Below are 20,485 nucleotides of genomic sequence, written 5' to 3' on the forward strand. Positions count from 1 at the left end.
GATCTGAGAGACACGTCTCAGAAGCCTGGCTGCCCAGCGCATGGGCGGAACCATCTCCCCAGAGCCAAGGGCCGTGCCCTGTGGGCCCCGGACACAGAGCCTGCCCTGGCCGGCTTCCTCTGGGTAGCTCCCTTCCTCCTGGAGTGCGCCCTCAAGTGCCCGGAGCCCCGTGCTAGGACCACCAGGGAGGGTCTGACGGGCACTGCTGAGAAATCCCCTAACGGTGTGCCCTGGGCCGCCGGCCTCCCCTAGGAGAGAACCGGAGCAGTGGCCAGGCCTTAGGGCTCCGTGCTGCCTTCGCCATGCAGTTCCTTGCCAGTGCTGACCGTGGTGGCCCGGGGCCCCATTTCCGCTTGTTCACACGAACTCAAGCTCCAGAGGCCTTACAAAGTGCTCCCTAGGGCCTCCTGTCTTTCAGACCACCGCCAGGACTGTTCGGGTAGAACACTTTGTAGTAGGAGAAGGTTCAGGCCAGGGGGATGGAACACAGGGAGAAGACCCCCCCCAACCCCGCTGGGAACCCAGCACCCCCCACATCTGCCCGCACAGCCGACTCCTCCGGCCGCTGGGCTCAGGGTTCAGGCCGTGAGCGAGCGCGGCCGGCCGGGTCTGTCTCGGCAGAGCCCCGCGGGCTCATTTTTTAACCGCCGGACGCGAATTCATCTCAAGCCGCTGTGTGAGGAGCGGCCGTCGTGGGAGCCCATGAAAAATTCATTTTTTTTACATTTTTCCTCACACTCCTAAGTGTTTGACAGAAGTAATTTTTGCAGCGAGGGCAGATAAAAACCGCTGGCTGTCAGTCCTGCCCGGGCCCCTCTTGTGTGGATTCTTTATGGGCCCAGAGTGGACCTTCACATCCATCGGGCCCTCGGTGGCAGAAGCTGGGGGAGGCCGCGGGGGACGGGCACCGGCTCACGTCCTGAGGGCAACCGCGGTGCCGTGCGCTGGCCCGCGAGGCTGTGGCAGGGGGCTCTGACTCGGGGGGCACCTGGAGACTTTTCCCCTCATTGATTTTTCCTGTGAGGAACCATTTTTCTCTCCAGGCAGTTTCTCCAGCAGTGTTAGCTCAGCTGCAGGGCAGGGGTCCCACCCCCGGGCTGGGGACGTCATTTGTAACATCCTGGGCTGCCTGGGCTTTTCAGGGCCTCTGACAGGGCCTCCAGCCTTCTGAGGGTCTCGACCAGCTGGGGGCCAGGGGCTGGGAGGACAACCAGGGTGTTGAGCCCAGCTGTTGCCGTGGCAACCACCCACCCACCCACATCATCAGGTAGTTTCTTTCGTTTTGGGCACTGCAGTAGGGCGTTTGCCCGTTTGCCTTGCGTCCATTCAACCCAGCCGAGCCGCGTTCGATTCCTCCGCCCCTCTCGGAGAGCCTGGCAAGCTACCGAGAGTATTCAATATGCCAAACACAGTAACAAGAAGTCTCACGAGGGAGACGTTACTGGGCCCGCTCGAGCAAATCGATGAACAACGGGAGGACAGTGTGGGTCACACCCGGCGATGCACAGGGTTACTCCTGATTTTGCACTCAGGAATTACTCCTGGCGGTGCTCGGGGGACCCTATGGGATGCTGGGAATCGAACCTGGGTCAGCCCCATGCAAGGCAAATGCCCTACCCGCTGTGCTATCGCTCCAGCCCCTGGTTTCTTTTTTTTTGTTTGGGTTTTCTGGTTTGTTTGTTTTTTTTATTTTTGGTTTTTGTATTTTGAGAGTTTGTTTGTTGTTTGCTGTTTGGGTTCACAACCAGTGATGCACAGGGGTTCCTCCTGGCTCTGCACTCAGGAATTACTCCTGGTGGTGCTTGGGGGACCCTATAGGATACCGGGGGATCGAACCCAGTTCGGCCACATGCAAGGCAAACACCCTCTCCACTGTTCCTGTCCCTCCAGCCCTGATTTTGTGTGTGTGTTTTGCACCACACCCAGCAGTACTCCGGGGTTACTCCTGGTTCTACACTCAGGAATCACTCCTGGCAGTGCTCAGGAATCTTTATGGGATGGTGGGGATTGAACCCAGGTCAGTCGCGTGCAAAAGGCAGACGCCCTCCACACGGTGCTATTGCTCTGGCCCCAGTGTTGATATTTTTTAATTTCAATTGTTTTTGGTTTTTGGAGCCAAACCCAGTGATGCTCAGGGGACCGCATGGGGTGCTGGGGATAGAACCCAGGTCAGCCGCGTGCAGAGAAGGTGTCCTCCCTGCTGTGCTGTCTTTTCTTCACTCTGACAGTTGAGCTTTGTTCAGATGACGTGTGAGCGGTTTTCTGTCCGTCCCCACCTCATCACTGTCACATGCGCAGTTCGTGTCCTGTGGCAGGTTGGCAACACACATGCCGGGGGGCACTAGACCCTGAGTCCGATCCCTCCACATGCCTCCTGCCCCAAGGACCAGCCCAACTGTGCCCCCCGGCATTGATAGGTGCCGCCCGGTGTCTTAAATACCCCATTTCCAGCCAAGAGGCTGTAGCACACCCACCCACGCTACAGAGCACTAGGCAGACGCACGAGAGGAGATCCTGGGGTGCACTGCAGCCCAGACGGAGCTGGAGGGGACCGTGTCCAGGGAAAAGTCAGACGGAAGCTCCCAGTTTCTCATCTTCCTGGGTGGGGGGCGTCAGGGAAAGAAAGGTGTGAAGAGACCCGAGCGTGGGCTCCAGACACGGGAACCGGAACCAGGGTGGGTGGGGGTGACTGGCGGTCACAGCAGGGCATCGGTCTGGGCATTTCGGCTCGTGCAGCCGTGACAGGACGCAGCCTTGACAACCGATACTGTTTGTTTGGTTTCCTTTCTTGGTTTGGGGGCCACACCTCGCGTGGCTCAGGGCTTACTCCCGGCTGTGTGCTCAGGGATCACTCCTGGCGGGGCTCAGGAAATCGTGGGGGATGCCGGGGATGGAACCCAGGTCCATCACGTTGCAAGGCCCTCGCCCTCCCCACTGTCCTATCTCTCCGGCCCCAAGAACCAACACTGTTGTATGCATGTGACCCAAACGATAATAAGTCTTTCAACAAAGGTTTAGCTTGCTACTAACGAGGCAGTGTGGATGTGTGTGTGTGTGTGTTGCGGGGGGTACTTTGGGTCACGGTGGGAGCGATGCCGGCCACGGAAGGGGGACAGCGGATGCCCAGCACTGCCGTTGACCTCTTTGTAAATCACAGTGCCTTACCAAACCGAAAAGCCCCATTTCCTCCTTCGGCCATCTCACCACACACCACCTTCCCACCAGAATCTTTGGTTTCTATATTTCATATTTTGGGGGGCCACACCCGGCTGTCTCAGGGTTTACTACTGGCCCTAAACCTGGGGAACCATCTGGGGTGCTGGGGTTTGAACCCAGGTCGACTGCATGCAAGGCAGCACTCTGGCCCCAGAATCTGGTTTTCAAACCGCTGGTCCTGAATACAGAGCAGTTGAGTTTTTTGTATAAGTGCGTGCGTGTGTGCGTGCGTGTGTGTGTGTGTGTGTGTGTGTCAAAGCACCGTGATTTACAAAGTCATTTATCGTTGAACATATTTAGACATAGAGCGTTCCAGCACGATCCCACCACCAGTGTCGGGGCTCCCTCCCCTACCCCCACCTGTGCCCCCAGCGGCCCCCCAACAGCCCCGAGCCTGCCACCGACAGGCACCTTTTCATTGGGGTTGTCAGTGTCCGGCTCTCGGGATCTCAGTGCCATTGACTCTGTGGTTTGGATGCTTGGCCCGTCGTCGCTTAACGCGACCCATGTCCCCAGATCCCCTCGACTCCTCCCCCGCCCCCACCCCCACGGAAGCAGTCCTTGGCACCCTGGCTGGAACTGGCAGGCTGGAACGGTCAGTGAGCTAAGCCAAAAACACAGCCTGACTCCAGGATGGGGTCGCTTACCTGTGGTCGTTGGAATAACTGGCCGAGGGGGTGCGGTGGTCTTTGCTAATGCGTTCAGATTTTTTTTTTTTTTTTTACCGTTAGGTGCTTTTTTCTTTCTCCCGGTTAGAGACTAGAGACGCGGGCTTCTGCTCTGGTCACAGTCCGTCCTGCCCGTCTTTTTTGTTTCACCCCGGAGCGGGCCTCGGCGACCCCGGGAGCACGCAGGGGCAGGGGCTTCAGACTGACAGAGGCAGCGCGTCCCTGCGCCCCTTTCCCGTCCTGGCTCACTGAGGCCGCCCCACCAGGCCAGTATGCTGACAATTTCAGCGTGTGGCCAGCAGGTGGTGGTGTCGTGCCGCCGCCGCCGCCCTCCCAGGACGCTTATTGGGAGCTTTTTAATGAGGGAAGGAGCCCGTGCAGGTAGGTGGTGGCCGCCTTTGTTGCCGGCGGCCGCCTCTGGGGCGCCCACGCTTCTTCCACCCACAGCTCATTTCCCGAGAACCGTCACTCCTGTTTGTCACCGGGCTTCAAAGGGGCTGAGCAACTTGGGGCCACTGTGTCCCCTAATCAGCCCAGAACCCCAGCCCGGCTCTTTCTGCTGCCCCGCGCCTGCCTGTCGGGCCCGGGCGCTGCCTCTCCCGGGCCAGGAAGGCGAGAGCGTTTCATCCGCAGGCCTGGTGTCAAGCATCCCTGCTCCAGCGCCGGCCTTTGCAGGGAATAAACATCGATCCGCGTTATTCCCTTCTCCCGAACTCTCCCTTGATCCTCGGTTTCCCCCCCAAATCTTGGCTGCCACTCAGACACGTTCCCTGGGGTGTGCCGGCAACCTTCGAAGCTCCGAGCTAAAGGGCCCGTGGCTCTCATCTCTCAAAGCGGGCACGCCCGGCTCAGCCTCGGGCTGCTCCCCTGGCCGGCCGGCAGCTAATTAAAGGGATGACCCGGGGCCTCTGTGCTCCCCCGAGCAGCCGCCTTCCCTTCCCGGCATGTGGGCGAACAGAGAGCAGCGGAAGCTTCCCCGGGGAGCCGGCCACAGGGGGTACAAGGTGTATTTTTTTTTCCCCTTCCAATCAGAACACAGTTACTTTGTACTTTGTCTCCTTCCTTCCCTCCTCCCGGCTATTTCTAGCAGCGAGCGCTGACCGGGGGGAACGCGCTGCCCCCAGCCTCGGCCTCGCCGGCAGCCTGGATTCCGTGCCTCGAGCCTCGGGAGGCGAGTTTTTGCCTGCAGCAGCCTCGCGGGGCTCAGCCCCCGGGGGGAAGGAGGCAGGTGCCCCTGGCCGTGGCTCCTAGATCCAGTCACCCTTTGTACCCTTCGTCCCTGCGGCGGCTCTCAGCCAAGGGGGCCTTGCCACCCCCACGGGGACATTTGCCATCTGGGACACGTGGGGCTTGCCGTATCCGGGGGCCGGGGGCAGGCAGGGGGCTTCTCCTCGGACCCAGAGATGCTGCTAGGTGGGGTGCAGGCAGGACTGCTCCCTGCCGTGGAGGCTGAGTCAGTCCCCAGCGTCAGAAGTGGGAGACGGTCCTGTTCTCCCGCCCACCCCCCACCCCCCCGTGGGTGGCCTTGTCGGGAGAATAAGAGTTTGGCTGCAGGGTTTTCAGATCTTCCCTTGGTTCCTAGTTCAAAGTTTATAAGTTGGTACAGCACAGGCAGAAAAATCTAATGGTCAGAATTTTCCAATTTTCAGGTGGTTTAATAGGAGCGGAGCGCGCAGAGTTCAGGAGAGGAAGCCCCATTAGGGAACTGCAAGTCATTGTGAGATTGTGAGACAGGGAGAAGACAGACAGGGAGGGAGGGAGGGAGAGAGGGAGGGAGTGGGTGACTAGGTAGGGGAGTAGGGGACAGCGTGAGGGACGGACCGCGGGGCGGATGGACTCTGGCCAGTGGCCCTGAGCAGCCGGCCCTGCTGACCCTCCAACCGTTTTCTCCTGTGCCGTGTGTATCACTTTGACCCGGCATCCTCACGTGTCTCCCACTGAACGTCTTTCATCCTATCCTTGCTTTATTATCTGACAGATAGGATTATCCACAGAAAGCGACATTAATATTAATTGTACAATGATACTAAAAATTTTATATCACGAGGAAACAGATGGCTATTTTAAATGACTTGAATTTTTACTCTTTTCTACGAAGCAACACTTTAAATATATTTAGTTATAAATGCTATTTTAATTGCTACATTTATTTCTGCAGTGGGGTTTTAAAACTCTTACGGCATTTGCAAGGAAACGTTTCATCACCGGGTATTTCCGCGTCTCTCGAAATGTGTGCTTCCAGAAAACAGCGGTCATCACGCTCAAAATACCGTTTGGGGACCGAGAGAGAGTGCAGCGGGCAGGGGGCTTGCCTCGCAGACAGACAACCCGGGTCTGATCCCTGGTTCCACATGGGGTCCCCCGAGTCCCTCCAGGGGTGATCTCTGAGCACCACTGGTGGAACTCAGGGCTCTGGACTCACTCTCTGTGCCGGGGACAGGGCCGTGACCTCCTGCCCTTTTCTCTTGCAAAGGGACTTGTGCTTCCCTGACAGGGGTGGATGGCGTGGGCTTCTAGCCTGGAGTCCCTCTGTAGGGGCCGGATGATGTCATGTGCTCCAGAACATTCTGCCAGCTCGGCCAGATGGCAGACTGCGCCTCCCACCAGCCGCCCGGCCCCGTCTCTTCTCAGGGTTTGCCTGAGCAGATAGTACAGCCTGCGTCTCCCCGATGCCCCCAGCAGCACCCCAGGATGCCTTTGTCTGGCTCTCATACACCCCCGGGATGTCTGAGTGTCCACAAACACCCCGTTCCCGGGCACAATGTGAGGGACACAGGGAAATCACAGTCCCCAGCAGGCCAGCCCAGCAGTCAGATGGCAGCGGCTGAACCAGGGAGGTAGCGGGTGCGGCCCAGACAGGGTCTGTGAAGGCAGCTTCCAGCAGCCTCAGGTCAGGGACAGTCAGTCCCTGTGGACACGGTCCAGGTGGCTTGGGGGTGCCGAGGGCTGGCCAGGCCTTTTTCTAGGCCCAGCAGAGTTGCTGGCCTGACGTGAACTAGCAACTCTTGCAAAGACATCTCTTATTCTGGCTTACAGTGATTTATTAATTAGCACTTAATAACCATTTGAAAAAGAATCTGTTTGTTTGGGGGCCATATCCTGCGATGCTCAGGGCTCACTTCTTTTTTTGGGGGGGGGGTCACACCCAGCAATGCTCAAGGGTTACTCCTGGCTTTGCGCTCAGGAAATACTCTTGGCGGTGCTTGGGGAACCATATGGGATGCCGGGGGATCAAACCCGGGTCGGCCGCGTGCAAGGCAAACACCCTACCCGCTGTGCTATCGCTCCGGCCCCCAGGGCTCACTTCTGACTCTGCACTCAGCGACTCAGGGATCACTCCTGGAGCTGCTAGAGGCACCCTACGGGGTCCGGGGATGGAACTTTGGCTGTTTGCAAGCACGTACCATCCCCACTGTACTCTCTCCGGCCGACCTGTCTCGGTTTTTCAGTCTTCCTCGCTGGGAGCCAGTGTCCTAGCAAGGCCGTGCCCACAGGGACGGTGCGCCCATGCCCTCTCCTCGTTGACCGCGTCTCCCCCTTTTCCTGATGCTCTTCTCTGGCTCCTGCCCATCTGGCCTGTCCCGTTTCCCCCCCGTTAACTTTCGCTGTGATAACTTTGGCTCCCCCCTGCCCCCTGATGATTCTGAAACAGGACAGAAAAGTCCAGAATGCGAAAGGATTTTTTTTAAGTGGGGCCCGGGCCTGCCTCACAAGCAAAGTGCCTGGCTTGTTGCCTGTGTGCTGAGACCTGGGTTCTATCCCCCCCCTGGATTGCAGAAAAAGCAAAACTAAACGGAAAACGTTCCCTCCTGCCCTGGGCGTGCTGTTTCCTGTGGGGGATGGAGGTTTGCTGTGCATACTTTGGCCCTTCTGTCTGCACCCGTTTTTGGTTTTCAAACTTGGTTATATCCTAGCCAGTTCCAGCTGGAAAGATCGCGTCTCCCCTCGGCCTAAAGCAGCCCAGGAGTTGAGAACAGCCTCCAGTGCTGTCCTCAGGCTAGTCCCAGGGAACAGCATTTTCCTGCTAGAGTCTCTGTGGTCCCCATTGATGGAATGGCAGGAGCCTGACTACGTTACCCCAACCCCTACCTGGGCTGCTGCCCCAGGGCCTTTGCACATGCTGTATCAGAGGCCAGTGTGCTGCCCCATGATTGCTCATTAGTCCTTGTTAGCCAGCGGTCCAGGACACTAACAGCCGAGTCACTGTTCCCTGACCCCTTCGCCGCTGGGAGAGGAGAGGAGGTGCCGTTTGCAGGGGCAAGTGTCCGGCACAGGGAAAAAGGAGCACACGTGAGCCTTGCTCCAGGACCTGAGAGCAAATGCCCGTCCCGGTGTGGGTCCGATGGGGGTGAGCAGGGGTGCCGAGGGCTGGGGGGGGCTCGTGAGCAGGAGCCGAGGGGCGATTTGCCTGCGCTCCAGGGGGAGGGAAGCAGGTGGGAACCCGCGGGCGTCTCTGCTTCACCTGATCAAAGGCAGCTGCAGGCACAATGGACAGGAGGGGCTCTGATGACCCACCGGCCGCCCTCACCTCCCTGACCCCTGCCTGGCTGCAGCAGAGGGAGAGCACGAAGGTCAGCTCTGGGGACAGTCCGGCCTTTCATCCCTCTCGCCCCTGGGCCCTGGACCACACGCCTCTCGGCCCTCTCGGTTCCTGAAGTTTGCCGGGACAAAGCCCAGGCTCTGAGTAAGACGTGGGTAAAAGTGTCCGGGTAAAACCCCGTCACGGACCGAGTCCATTTCCCCCACCCCCAAAAGAGAGTGTTCTAGAAGGGATGCTAAGTTCCTCACCGCTTTTCAAAAGCGTATTCAAATTCTTTAGGACGGTACTTCTGAAGGAACGAGAAAGTCGTTTTTGTTTTTTTTTAATTTAATCTTGTTTGGGCCCTGTGGTTTACAGTAATGGTCGTTCCCACAGAACACGACCCAGCACCCCCGTCCCCGCGACAAGCCTCCCGCCGGAGACCAGCGCTCCGTTCCCGTTGCCTTTGGGCATCTGTCTCGCTCTGCGTTGCTTTATGCCCCACACGTGAGGGAGAGTTTCTGACTTCCTCAGCAGGAGCCTCCCCGGATCACGCACACACACGGAGCAGCGCGATGCCTGGTTCCCTCTTGCTGTACACGCGAGTGGTTTTCCATTGTGTCTCTGTGCCGGTTCCTTTATCCAGCCTCTGTCTGTTCTTGGACACTCGGATTCGCAGACCTGGGCTGGTGTGAACAGTGCCACGGCAAACACAGGAGTGCAGGTGGCCTTTCTGAAAGAGAATTTGGGGACCCTTGGGGGGAGATGCCAAGAAGTGGAACCACTGGGTCATACGGAAGCTCGATTCCGACGCTCTTCAGTCATGTTGTGTCATTTTCCCACAAGGCTGGACCACCGGCGGTGAATGAGATCCTTCCCCCGCCCCCCATACCCAGATCAACACCGGCTGGTTTCGTTCTCTGCTAAGTGCTGGTCTCACGGGGGTGCGGTGGTGTCTCAGCCTTGTTCTGAAGATTGGTCAAAGCAGATTTTTCATCCGCCTTCTGGCCGTTTGTATGTCTTCCTTGAGGAAGTACCTGTTCATCGCTTTCCCCCCACTTTTGGGTGGGTTGGTTTCTTGCAAAGTTCTGCCAGGACGCTGGCGGATGTCATCCATTTCTTAGCTGAGAGGGGCGGGTGTGTCCTCCCGGTCTGTGGGCCGTCTTTGGCCATGGTTTCTGTTGGGTGCAGAAACTTCTCCACTTGACCTAATCCCATTCGTTTATCTTTGGGACAGTGAGTGGCATTGAATCAGCGAAGGTGCCTGTGGATTGTGTCATAAAGGGGACCTGTGTGTTCCTCAGTATAAGTTATGGATTCAGGCCCGATATCAGGGCCTTTTATACCTTTTGATTTGGCATTCATACATGGCGTTAGGCTGGAGCGATAGCACAGCAGGTCGGGCGTTTGCCTTGCATGCGGCTGACACAGCTGACCCGAGTTCGATTCCTCCACCCCTCTTGAAGAGCCCAGTAAGCTATCAAGGGTATCTCACTTGAACAGCTAAGCCTGGCAAGCTCCCCGTGGTGTATTTGATATGCCAAACACAGTAACAACAAGTCTCACAATATTACTGGGCCCGCTCGAGCAAATCGATGAACAACGAGAAGACAGTGACAGTGACATGATGTTAGAAAAGGGTCTGAGTTTTTTTTTTTTTAATATGAGCGTTGCTTTTCGTCAGAAATGAATTCAATCTGAGTTTTTAAATGCCGCCATGAAAGAGCCAGAGATGATGCCGAGAAAGGTGCTGGCCAGGCCGGACCTGGTTTGGTTGGTTCCCCAGAACCACCTAGTGTATCTACGGCACCACCAAGGGTGCCCTCCACCCCACCCACCCCTGGCAGCACAGCTGGGTGTGTCCCAAAAGCCAAAAGAGAAACAAAAACCCCACGCCAAAACCAAGAGCTCCCTTGCTCATTCCTGAGATTTCTTTTGTGCTGAATGTCCTCGCTTTGGGGCCTGTGACCGGGGCCGCCACTTGCTCTGTGATGGAGTGTGGACACCACACATGCTGGCATTGCCAGGCGCGTGGGCAGTGTCATGTGACAAGCTTGGCCTCAGGTGGGCCCGGCTGCGGCCCAGTTCTTATCGGAGATTGGTGAAGGCCCTTCGTGGTGGACACAGATGTTCAGGGCACCTCTCTGGAGGCCTCTCTCCCCATTTTTTTCTTTGTTTCTGGGCCACTCCCAGCTGCTCAGGACTTACTCCTGGTTCTGTGCTCAGGGACCACTCTCAGGGCTTGGGGATCCTGTGCAGTGCCAGGAATGGAACCGGGGTCAGCGGCCAGTGAGGGAGTGCCCTCCCCACTGTGCTGTGACTCCAGCTGTCTGGTGAGACGTTTCAGCTCCGAGAGCACGGAGTTGAGTCCCTGCCATCCGTGTCCTGTGGTGCCCTGGGGCGAGGCTCAGACCAGAACTGGGGTTGCAGAGAAGGATGCTGGGAGCAGGCCTGCCCTGGGCTCGTCCAGGGCGGAGTCGGCCAGCTTCAGGGAGGGGCCTTGGTTTCTCCCAGGACCCCGCAGGGGTGCCAGGACAGTCGCAGGGATGTCCTGCATCCTGGCCATGATCTGGCATCAGACACTCCCACAGGCCAGCAGTGCTCAGCCCGGAGACCGGGACATGGGGGGTGTCAGTGTCCTGGGTAGCTGGTGCCCAGGCGGCCCCGGGGGAAACTGCTTCAGGCCGCCCCAGGGCCTGCGCACTCCAGCAGTGCCTCCGGCTTTGCACCCCAGTTGGCTGCCCTGTCCCTGCTGTGGAGGTGCCGCCGCTGCAGGAAGCTGTCTGCTCTGTGGCCAGGGGCTCTGCGCATGGACACGCTCCCCGCATGGGTCAGGGGCTCTCTGTACTTCTCAGAGCAAAGAGGGCGCTATTGGGGGGGCTGGGGTTGCCCCTGGGCGTGGCCGGGCAGTTGGACAGCACTGGCTTGGGTGGGGGGTGGGGGACCCCCACTCAGCACCCCTAACCCCTGACTGGAGCGAGTGTTGGGGCCGATGGAAGGAGGCGTTTCTCCTTTCAGGGCTCGTTTGTCTCTGAAGGCATCTGACTCCCACATCACCCCACCCGCCCGTCTTGGGGAGCACAGGCCATCCTTACAACGTGCTCCCGTGGCCGAGAGGGGGCTTACGGGGCTTTACCTCTGCATAGGCGACCTTCAGGTGCAGCTGGTGACTGAGACACTTTCCCCAGCCACCTTTATGGGGGTGGGACGGGCGCGGTCCAGGCAGTGCTCAGAGTCACTCCTGGTGGTGTTTGACATCCCTGCGGGGCTCTCCGTGGCTGTTCCGAAACCTCGAGCCTGACTGAGCCCAGTGTGGGGTCTTTGGTACCAGCTGCTGCTCAGTGCCCAGAGGAGGCTAAAGGTCAGGGAGTGACCAGCCAGGATGGAGCCCCACCCCAGTGGCAAAGACCCTCTCTACGGTGGTCTCAGCATCTCTCGTCCGGAGTGGTCTGTGATGTGCCGAGCCCAAGGTTTGCCTGTGGGCCTGGGTACTGTGACGCTAGCATGTTCCTCACACACACTCAGGTGTCCCTCACACTCGAGTATGGCCACCGTGGCGCACGCCAGCGTCAGAGTGTGAGGAGAGGTCATCAAGCTGCTCAACGGCCTTGATCCCAGAGACTCAGAAACAGATCTTGAAACCCAGCGGCTTTTGTCAGAAATGTGTCCGGACCCCGCAGTAGGTTACTGTCGCCGGGCCACCCCAGGGGGGAATGGGTGCTGTCCCTCCACCTGCTCCCTCTTGGTGACTTGGTGGCTGTCATCCTCCAGAGGCCATTGGACAATCAGGCTTGGGCCCGCAGTGACGAAACTTGTTGGGTCTCACGGGATGGGGGGGGGAGGTGGAGCCGGGCCTGTCCTCCCCACCCCAATGAGACCCCAAGTCATCGCCCACGAACGGCCTCTCTGGCTCCTCATCAAGCTGCTCAACGGCCATGATCCCAGAGACTCAGGAGCAGATCTCTAAACCCAGTGGCTTTTGGCAGAAATCCCTCCAGATTTAAGTGTTAAAATTTCAGAATTTCAAAACCACATGGCCCTACTGCAGCCACACGACATCATATGTTATTCATAACCAGCAATAGAACACAAATTGTCTATTGTTGCCTTTTTAGCAGATCTGAGTGTTGGGGTAAAATCTCAAATAATGGTGGGTCTGGTGTCGAAATAGTGAATGTGATCAAAGTAGAGAGAGAATAATGTGGAAATCATATGCCCCACAGGCAGGGGGAGGGTGTGGGATGGGGGTATACTGGGATTTTTGGTGGTGGAGAATGGGCACTGGTGAAGGTACGGGTGTTTCATTGTATGACTGAGACTTAGACCCAAAAGCTTTGTAACTGCTCTCACGGTGATTCAATAAATAAAATTATAAAAAATGGAAAAAGAAAAGTAAGGTGGAGTTCATGCACAATTCAATCAGCTCATCAGTGGCTGAATAAATAGCAGTACTCCTACAAAAAAAAGGAAAAAAAGAGTGTGAGGAGAGGAGAGCTCTCTGCTCACCTGGGGTCAGAGAGTGTCCAGTGTCCAGGATTTAGGGGGTCTCCCACAACCAGAGCCTGTCGTCATCCCTGTGATGGACGTGTGTGTGCTGTGGGGGTTTCTGTAAAGCCTTCAGATGTGGGGGCGGGGGGGAGGCTGCATGTGTGAGTATGAGTGAGGTGTGTATGTGAGGTGTGTGTGTCTGTGTGTGGGAGGTGTTTGAGTATGTGACGGGTGCATGTGTGAGGTGTATGTGAGGTGTGTGTGTGAAGTGTTCATGTTTGAGGTATGTGATGTGTACATGAGTGTGGTGTGTGTGTGTGTGTGACAGGTGCGTGTGTGGGTTATGTGTGAGGGGCTCCTGAGTGCAGTGTGTGTGTGTGTGTGTGTGTGTGTGCTAAGTGCATGTGTGCGGTGTGTGTGTGAGGGTTGCAGCTGTGTGGGGCTGGGGTGTCCCAGCTAACATCCTGTCCGTGAGGCGTGCTCTCTGGAAGCGCCCTGACTCTGGGACAGAGCCTGCGCCATGAGTGTGGGTGTGCCCCGCCACCTGTCTGGCAGTCAGTCCTGTGCCCCTGAAGCAGGAGGGCACGTTGGCACCTCATGATGCCCCTGGGAGAGGAAGGGGGGTTGTTGGCTTATAGCACACCCGTGCCTGGTGAAGGGGGTGCAGGAAGTTGTGAGGCCCATTTCCCTTTTGGAGAAACTGAGGCTGACAGCTGGGTCCCCCAGGGCCACGGGGCCAGGTGAGCGGGCAGAGTCCTGGCCGCCTCCGGGCTCCTCCCCTGGTCTGCATCCTCAGTGCCTCCGTGTCCTGTCCTTGGTCTCTGCCCTCGGCCCTCCCCGCTGCCTCCCCGGGCCTCGCGGGTGGGCATGGGAAGGTGCGGAGTGATGGTGCCGGGCTCCCCCCCGTGCCCCTCTGTCGGTGGGAGCGGATCCAGCCCCGCCGTCGCTCGTTCTCCCGCTCCCACGTTGGAAATTGCACCAACGATTGATTCATTGTCCGAGACGTGAAACCCGGCTCGGCACGGGGAGTAGATTGAGTGCACCAAGGCCCGCTCCGCCCGCACAGGGCTCAGAGGCGGGTTGCGCCCCCCGCTCCTCGCCCCTGCAGAGAGAGAACGGCCCCAGCCGGCCGCTTCCACCCGTGATCTCAGAGCTGGCCACGCGCTCGCTGTCACTGCATTCTCGGACCACACGGGATCCGTGCCAGGGACCAGCAGCCTCTGCGGGTGTGAGTGGACTAGAGGAAAAGGCTGGTGCTGCTTCAGTACCCTGGACAGAGCCCTTTGCAGCCTGACCGGCTGGGGGTCCACGGGCCACTCCAAGATCCCTTCCTGCCTGGCAGGACACTCCTTTGCGAGGGGAGGCGGCCGTGCGCTGACCTCACTTCCCCTTGGCTGAGTCTCGTCTCGGCCAGCCCCGGCTCTGCCCAGCAGTTGAGCCTCAGGTGGGAAACAGACCGTGTGACATGGTGGCCGCGTGGAGCTTGGAAAACGGCCGGAGCCCCGGTGGTGGCACTGCCCAGATCCCTGAAGAGGGTCTCACCCCTGCCGCAGCGCACAGGATTCACTCCAGCCAGAAACCAACCCGGGAACAACCTGATCTTTGACCCTGGGCTCCTCCAGCCTGGCTCACGGTCCCCACTTGGGCCCTGGGGCGCCCCTCCGCACGTGTCCAGCCTGGGCCCCACACACTGCATGCACCAGTAGACGGTGCCCTCCCTGCTTCTGCCCTGGACTGGGGGTTGCTGGGGCTCCAGGGTCACCCCAGCAGCTCTCGGCAGCTGGTAAGGTGCTCAGTTCAGTCCCCAGCACCACAAGTGTGTCCCCGAGCCCTGTCAGGGGTCATCCCTGAGCACTGCAGGGTGGGGGGGGAGAGAGAGAGAGGAGAGAAGAGAAAGAGAAATGAAAGAATCATTTACCTTGTTGGCGCTCAGCGTCTGTTTTTGTTGGTGGTTTTGGGGGGACCATACCCAGTGATTCTGGGAGTGGGGGGCCTAGCACTGGGTCAAGAGCTGCTCCCAGCAGTCCTCAAGTGGCCGGGGGCCAGTGCCAGGGTCTGACCCACGGCTGCGCACACCCAGCCTGCCCTCCGCCCCGCCACCCCCCCCGAACCTGAGCACCCCCCATTTTTTTAAGTCTGATAACCCTGTTTCGAGGGGGTCTGTTTCACGCCCCTGAAGCTCACATCTGCTGTCCAGGCGAGAGAGGAAATGGCCCCGTCACTGCGCTCTACTCCGGAGCCCGGGCTGTCTCTGCCTCCCCACGCCAGGCACCGCGTGGGAGCCGGGCGCCTGGCCCAGTCTGGGAAAGGGGTGCAGAGATCGGGGGTGCCTGGGTCAGAGGACAGCAGCTGCTGTGGTTTCCGTGCATGGACTCAGAGGTCACCTGTCCTGTGTGCCCGGCTGCAGGGAGGACAGAGCTGCCCTGGGCCCCAGTGGGCTCCATCCAAGGAGAGAGGCGAGGCGGGCTCCTGAGCGTTTGCAGTTAAACCGGCTCTGTGGTCCTCACCGACGAGCCCTGACTTGGACCCCCTTAGTTCTTTTCATCCCCACCGGTGTAAAAACCCCATATATTTAATATATTGCGCCTATATTTACTTTCAGGGGCTCAGAGAAGGCTCCAAGGGCTGGCGCACATCCCTGCTTCTCCACAGTCCCCTCAAATTCTGCCTGTGTGGTCCAAAGAACAAGCACAAAAAGAGAAAAAAAAATTCTCTTTTTTAAGTGGAATATTGTTCCTCATCCGCCGATGAGTCAGTTGGGGAGTGTGGGAGCCCAGAGGAGTGCAGACTCACGGACACGCACCTTCTTACCTCTCTCTCATCTGGACGCTTCTGACACTCACGGGCATTTCAAAGCGTTCTCGGCTCTTTCATCAGCGCGCTGCCAGCCGGCTCCCAGCGGCCCCTCCAGAGAGCGTGGGTGGCCCTGCACGGTGACGGCCGAGTCACCGTGGCCCTCTCCTCTGAGGCAAGGCCCCTAAAGGGAGAGTCGTGAGGACAGTCCCCCTCAAAGGCCCACCGTTGCCTGGACCACAGTCTCCGGTGACAGGGGAAGGGCTGGGACATCGGGCCGGGGGTCAGCGGAGCCCGGCGAGCGCAGCTGCGTGATCGGCTTCAAGGGTGCGGGCGCCCGCGGGCTCCTGGAATCAGCCCGGCGAATCCCATGGCCATCAGACCCGCCGGGCACCCTCGCGGCCACGGCCCAGACAGGGCCGTCAGAACGGGCCGGCTAATGATCGGCTGGGCAGATAATCGGAGGAGAGTTAATTGTGAGGTTCGATATGGCATCTTGTCAGCAGAGATAAGTTGTCACGTTTTCCACTTGAGCTGAAACTAAATGATTGTAAAATAAGTTATGAGTGTCCTTGGGCCTGTCTGCCGGGGTGATAGCTAAGAATACATCCCTGGCCCATCAGTCTCGTGCGGGCTGCCGGATATTTATGCGAACGGAATGTTATTTTATTCCCCCTCTAGTCATGCTTGTCAGCTCTGCGAGTGAAAAGTGAAGGTGTCTCCTCGCCTCATACTTCACGCGCCGAGCTTCGGGAGAGCACGGGCAGGGAGCATTATTGCTCACAGGGCCTGGGTTGCGGGGAGGGGGGGGGAGCATGTGGGGAGCCGTTCAGCTTCGCAGCCCGATTGGGAAGAACTGATGGCTGACACCGGAGGCCAGGGACCCCGCGTCCCAGCCACAGGAAAGGAGGCGCAGAGGGTACTGGAATGTTCCAGAATGTGCCAGAGTGTTCCAGGCCCTCCATCCTCTTACGGCTCCCCTCCCATCTGCAGTGCTGGCCCCGCTGGCCTCGCCCGGCCCGGCACCCGTAATTGATCCAAAATACAGGCGCCGTGGGGAGACACAGGCTGTGTCCCGGGGCTGCGTGGAGCTGAGCCGAGGGCCCTCCTTGCTTTGCGGGGTGCCTAGTCGGGCCAGGGGAGCTGGGCCTGGTGACGGCGGCTCGCGCACGGCTCAGCCCTCCTGGACGGGACTTGGTGGCACCGCACTTGCCTGCCATGTGCGAGGCCCTGGGTCCTCTCCCAGCGCCACAGAGAAAATCGATTGAGAGGGACCCCCAAAATCCCAGAAGACGGGACATGGGGGTCTCAGGCCAGAATGCCCGGCAGCTACGTGGGGCCCAGGCCTACAGGCCCCCAACCCATGTCCTGGCTGCGGCTCAGAGGGAGAGAGCAGGGGTGAGGGTTGGAGGGAGGGAGAGAGCAGGGGTGAGGGTTGGAGGGAGGGAGGGAGGGAGCAGGGGTGAGGCTTAGATGGAGGGAGAGAGCAGGGGTGAGGCTTGGAGGGAGGGAGAGAGCAGGGGTGAGGCTTGCAGGGAGGGAGAGAGCAGGGGTGAGGGTTGGAGGGAGGGAGAGAGCAGGGGTGAGGCTTAGATGGAGGGAGAGAGCAGGGGTGAGGCTTGGAGGGAGGGAGAGAGCAGGGGTAAGGCTTGGAGGGAGGGAGAGAGCAGGGGTAAGGCTTGGAGGGAGGGAGAGAGCAGGGGTGAGGCTTAGATGGAGGGAGAGAGCAGGGGTGAGGCTCAGAGGGAGGGAAGAGCAGGGGTGCAGCTGGGGGGGAAGCAGGGGTGTGACTCAGAAAGTGGGGAGAGCAGGGGTGCGGCTTCGAGGGCGGCAAGAGGCTCTGAGGGAGTGCGGCCATGGGAGGGGGAAGGTTTGTGGGGGTCGCTGGCGCTCTTTCCCCCGGGCAGCACTGTGGCATTGACACCGGTTCCCCCACGCCGCCCTCGGGCACCCAGACAGCCCCCCCTCCCTGGGCCGTGCTGATGGGGCCGGGGGCCTCAGGGCGTCCAGTTGAACGGGGGGCGTTGTTAAGGAACAACTTCCCGTGACCCCAATTCCAGCTGCTGCCCATGTACTGGTCTCCAGGGTGCTCGTAACACTGACCAGTCCACTTCCCACGGGGTCCAAGGGGAGGGCTGAAGCCCCTCTGCCGGGGTGGCCAAGGGACGCTGGCCTCACACATGGGGGCAGGTCCCGCCAGGGGCGTTCTCGGGACCACCCTCTGCCGCGCCTTCTCCATCTGTGGGAGAATTTTCTAGGACTTCACAAAATTGTAAGATTCCTGATCCAGTATTACCACTGTCACTGTCACTGTTATCCCGTTGTTCATCTATTTTCTCAAGCAGGCGCCAATAACATCTCCGTTCGTCCCTGTCACGTGCTAGTTTAGCCCGGTGGCATATCGGGGGCTCTTTCAGGGTCAGGGGAGTGAGGACCATCATTGTTACTGTGTTTGGCATATCGAGCACGCCACAGGGAGCTTGCCAGGCTCTGCCGTGCGGGCGAGATATCTCAGTAGCTTGCCGGGCCCTCTGAGAGGGATGGAGGCTTTTGGGGCAGCCTCTAGTCGCCTTTACAGGTGTTCCCAGTCAGGCATATATGCAGGCAGGAAACTCCCAGTAGCCTGCTAGGTTCTCTGAGCGTGAGAACTAGGCAATGAGAGGTCGCGCGGCTGCAAATGTAGCCACACGCTTCCGGGAGCTTGGTTTTATAGTCTCTGGCTGAATCTTGGCCGTTGGTGGGATCACACGGCGCTGGGGGCAGTTGGTGGGTGTAACGCCTACGTACTGGAAGATGGGGGGTCTGGGTGGAGGAGGCCCCGTCCAGATCCGAGCAGGCGTGGAGATCTCAGCCCCGGGCCCCGCACACCTGGGTTCCTCTGCTGGTTCCCTCATGCGTGAGGCTCATCTGAGCGTGTGGAGAGTGGTCTCAGCATGGCTGTGGCTGGGTTCCAGAGGTCTTCAGCTGCCGGGTCTCTGCTCTGGGGCAGGGAGGGAGACTCAACCCGCCCCCCTCCAAGGAGCCCCCGTGAGGACAGCCGGGCGCGGGGGCAGGAGACTCTGTGTTGTTCTCCTCCGGGAGCTTGATCCAATATTGTGTGTGTCCATGGCAGATCCTGCCACAGGGAGAGCCCCATCCTGGCCGCCCCTGCGGGCCCCCAGTGACATCCCTGGAACACTGTGTGTGTGTGTGTGTGTGTGTGCGCGCGCGCACATGCGCTCCCCAGCCTTCCCCTCCCACCTTCGTTCCCGTGTGAGTGGTCCCTCTGGCCACCATCCCCGGGGGACCACCCCACCCAACCCACGAGTGCTTACTCTTTGCTCAAGGCAGATCCAAGCCCCCAGCGGCTGGAAGGGCCACGGGAGCCTGGGGTTGGGAGGATAGGGGATGGAGCGTTGCTGGGGAGAAGGGCACCGTGGGTGCTGGGCCCCCTTTCCCCCCGGCCTCTTGCTCTGTGAACCGCCTCACGTAGCATCCGTTGGTCTTGATTTAGAAAAGCACAAGCCGGCGTGATGCATGGAGTCTGTTCCTCGTGAGTTACGGCGGCTGTCTCTGCCTTTAATCTCACGTCAGTGAATCCACATTCAGCCGCCTGACCTGTTGCCTGCCAGGGGCTCCGACGACTCCACCGGGGTGGGGGCCGCCCTGCCACGCCCCGTTGTGGAGTGATGTTGTGGGCGCAGTCGCTCGCGGACGTTCAAACGGCACTTTTCAGCGGCAGAGCGATAGTACAGCGGGGAGGGCATTTGCCATGCACGCAACTCACCTGAGTTCAGTCCCCGGCACCCCCTAGGGTTCCCCTGAGCACTGCCAGGAGTGATCCCTGAGTCCTGGGCACCACCAGGTGTGGCCGAGACACCAATCAAGACACAAAACAGCACTTTTCTCTCTCCTCCGTGACTCGGGGAAGCATCTCTGATCTGCCCAGGCGGTCACGGGGGGCGGGGGGGGGAGAGAAGAATTCCCACTCTGCGAGGTCGGAGGCTCTCACCCACCCTGCACAGGGGATGCCAAGTGAGCACAGCAGGCCCACCTGTTTGGAGAGAGCCCCGAGCGCCACCAGTGGTGGCCAGGCAGGTGTACATCAGGGCCTGTGTCAAGTGACGCCATGGGCGTGCGGCCAGCGCCAGGGGCCACAGAGGGGCTGCGTCGGGCACCGGGGCAGACGCCTCCCGCTCTCTGCTCACTATCTCCTCTTCTTCCTTTTTGGCCCGGCAGACACGGGGCTGGGAGAATCCCTGTGCTCGAGCCCCAGCGTGTCGAGTACCACCAGCCCCAAGCTCGACCCGCCCCCGTCCCCCCACGCCAACAGAAAAAAGCACCGGAGGAAGAAAAGCACCAGCAACTTCAAAGCCGACGGCCTCTCGGGCACAGCCGAAGGTAAGCGGCCAGGACGGTGGGGGTTGGGGGGGCAGCAGCCGTGCTGAGAGCCCCTGTCTCAGGACCCCAGGGCTGCCGCATCCGAGCGGGCACCGCAGACCTGCCCCCACCCCCCTCCAGTTCTCCCCTCCCACTCTCTGGCCTGGACTGGGGGCGCCGGGTCCAGTCTGGGGGTCCAGACCTCTATCAGGACGTCCTGCAGTGAGGCGTGGCCTGGGTGAGTCCACTCACGGGGACGCCGCCTCCCTCGCCGAGCCAGCTGCCGTGCCCGGACACGCCCGCGTGGGGTGGGGCGCCGTGGCCCTGCTCACTGGCCCCACGTGGCACTGGCGTGCGTGGCCTACAGTGTCTCCTTCAGAGGGTCCCTCCGCACCTTTCCACGCACAAGGCCGGGGGCCGGCTCGCAGACACACACCTGTCT

At 59.7% G+C, this 20,485-nt stretch overlaps 1 protein-coding gene across 6 annotated transcripts in view; it reads left to right on the top strand.

Annotated features, from left to right (window-relative positions):
- AGAP1 (ArfGAP with GTPase domain, ankyrin repeat and PH domain 1) overlaps positions 1-20,485 on the top strand; it is a 502,434-nt gene that overhangs the window by 401,515 nt on the left and 80,434 nt on the right. For all 6 annotated transcript variants that reach the window (XM_056122103.1, XM_056122124.1, XM_056122116.1 and 3 more), the window contains one exon: positions 19,903-20,064. In XM_056122103.1, the coding sequence (XP_055978078.1) occupies positions 19,903-20,064 (162 nt within the window). The remainder of the gene's footprint in view (positions 1-19,902; positions 20,065-20,485) is intronic.

The sequence above is a fragment of the Sorex fumeus genome, unplaced genomic scaffold (assembly GCF_029834395.1).
Source record: "Sorex fumeus unplaced genomic scaffold, SorFum_2.1 ptg000005l, whole genome shotgun sequence".
Classification (NCBI taxonomy): Eukaryota; Metazoa; Chordata; class Mammalia; order Eulipotyphla; family Soricidae; genus Sorex; species Sorex fumeus.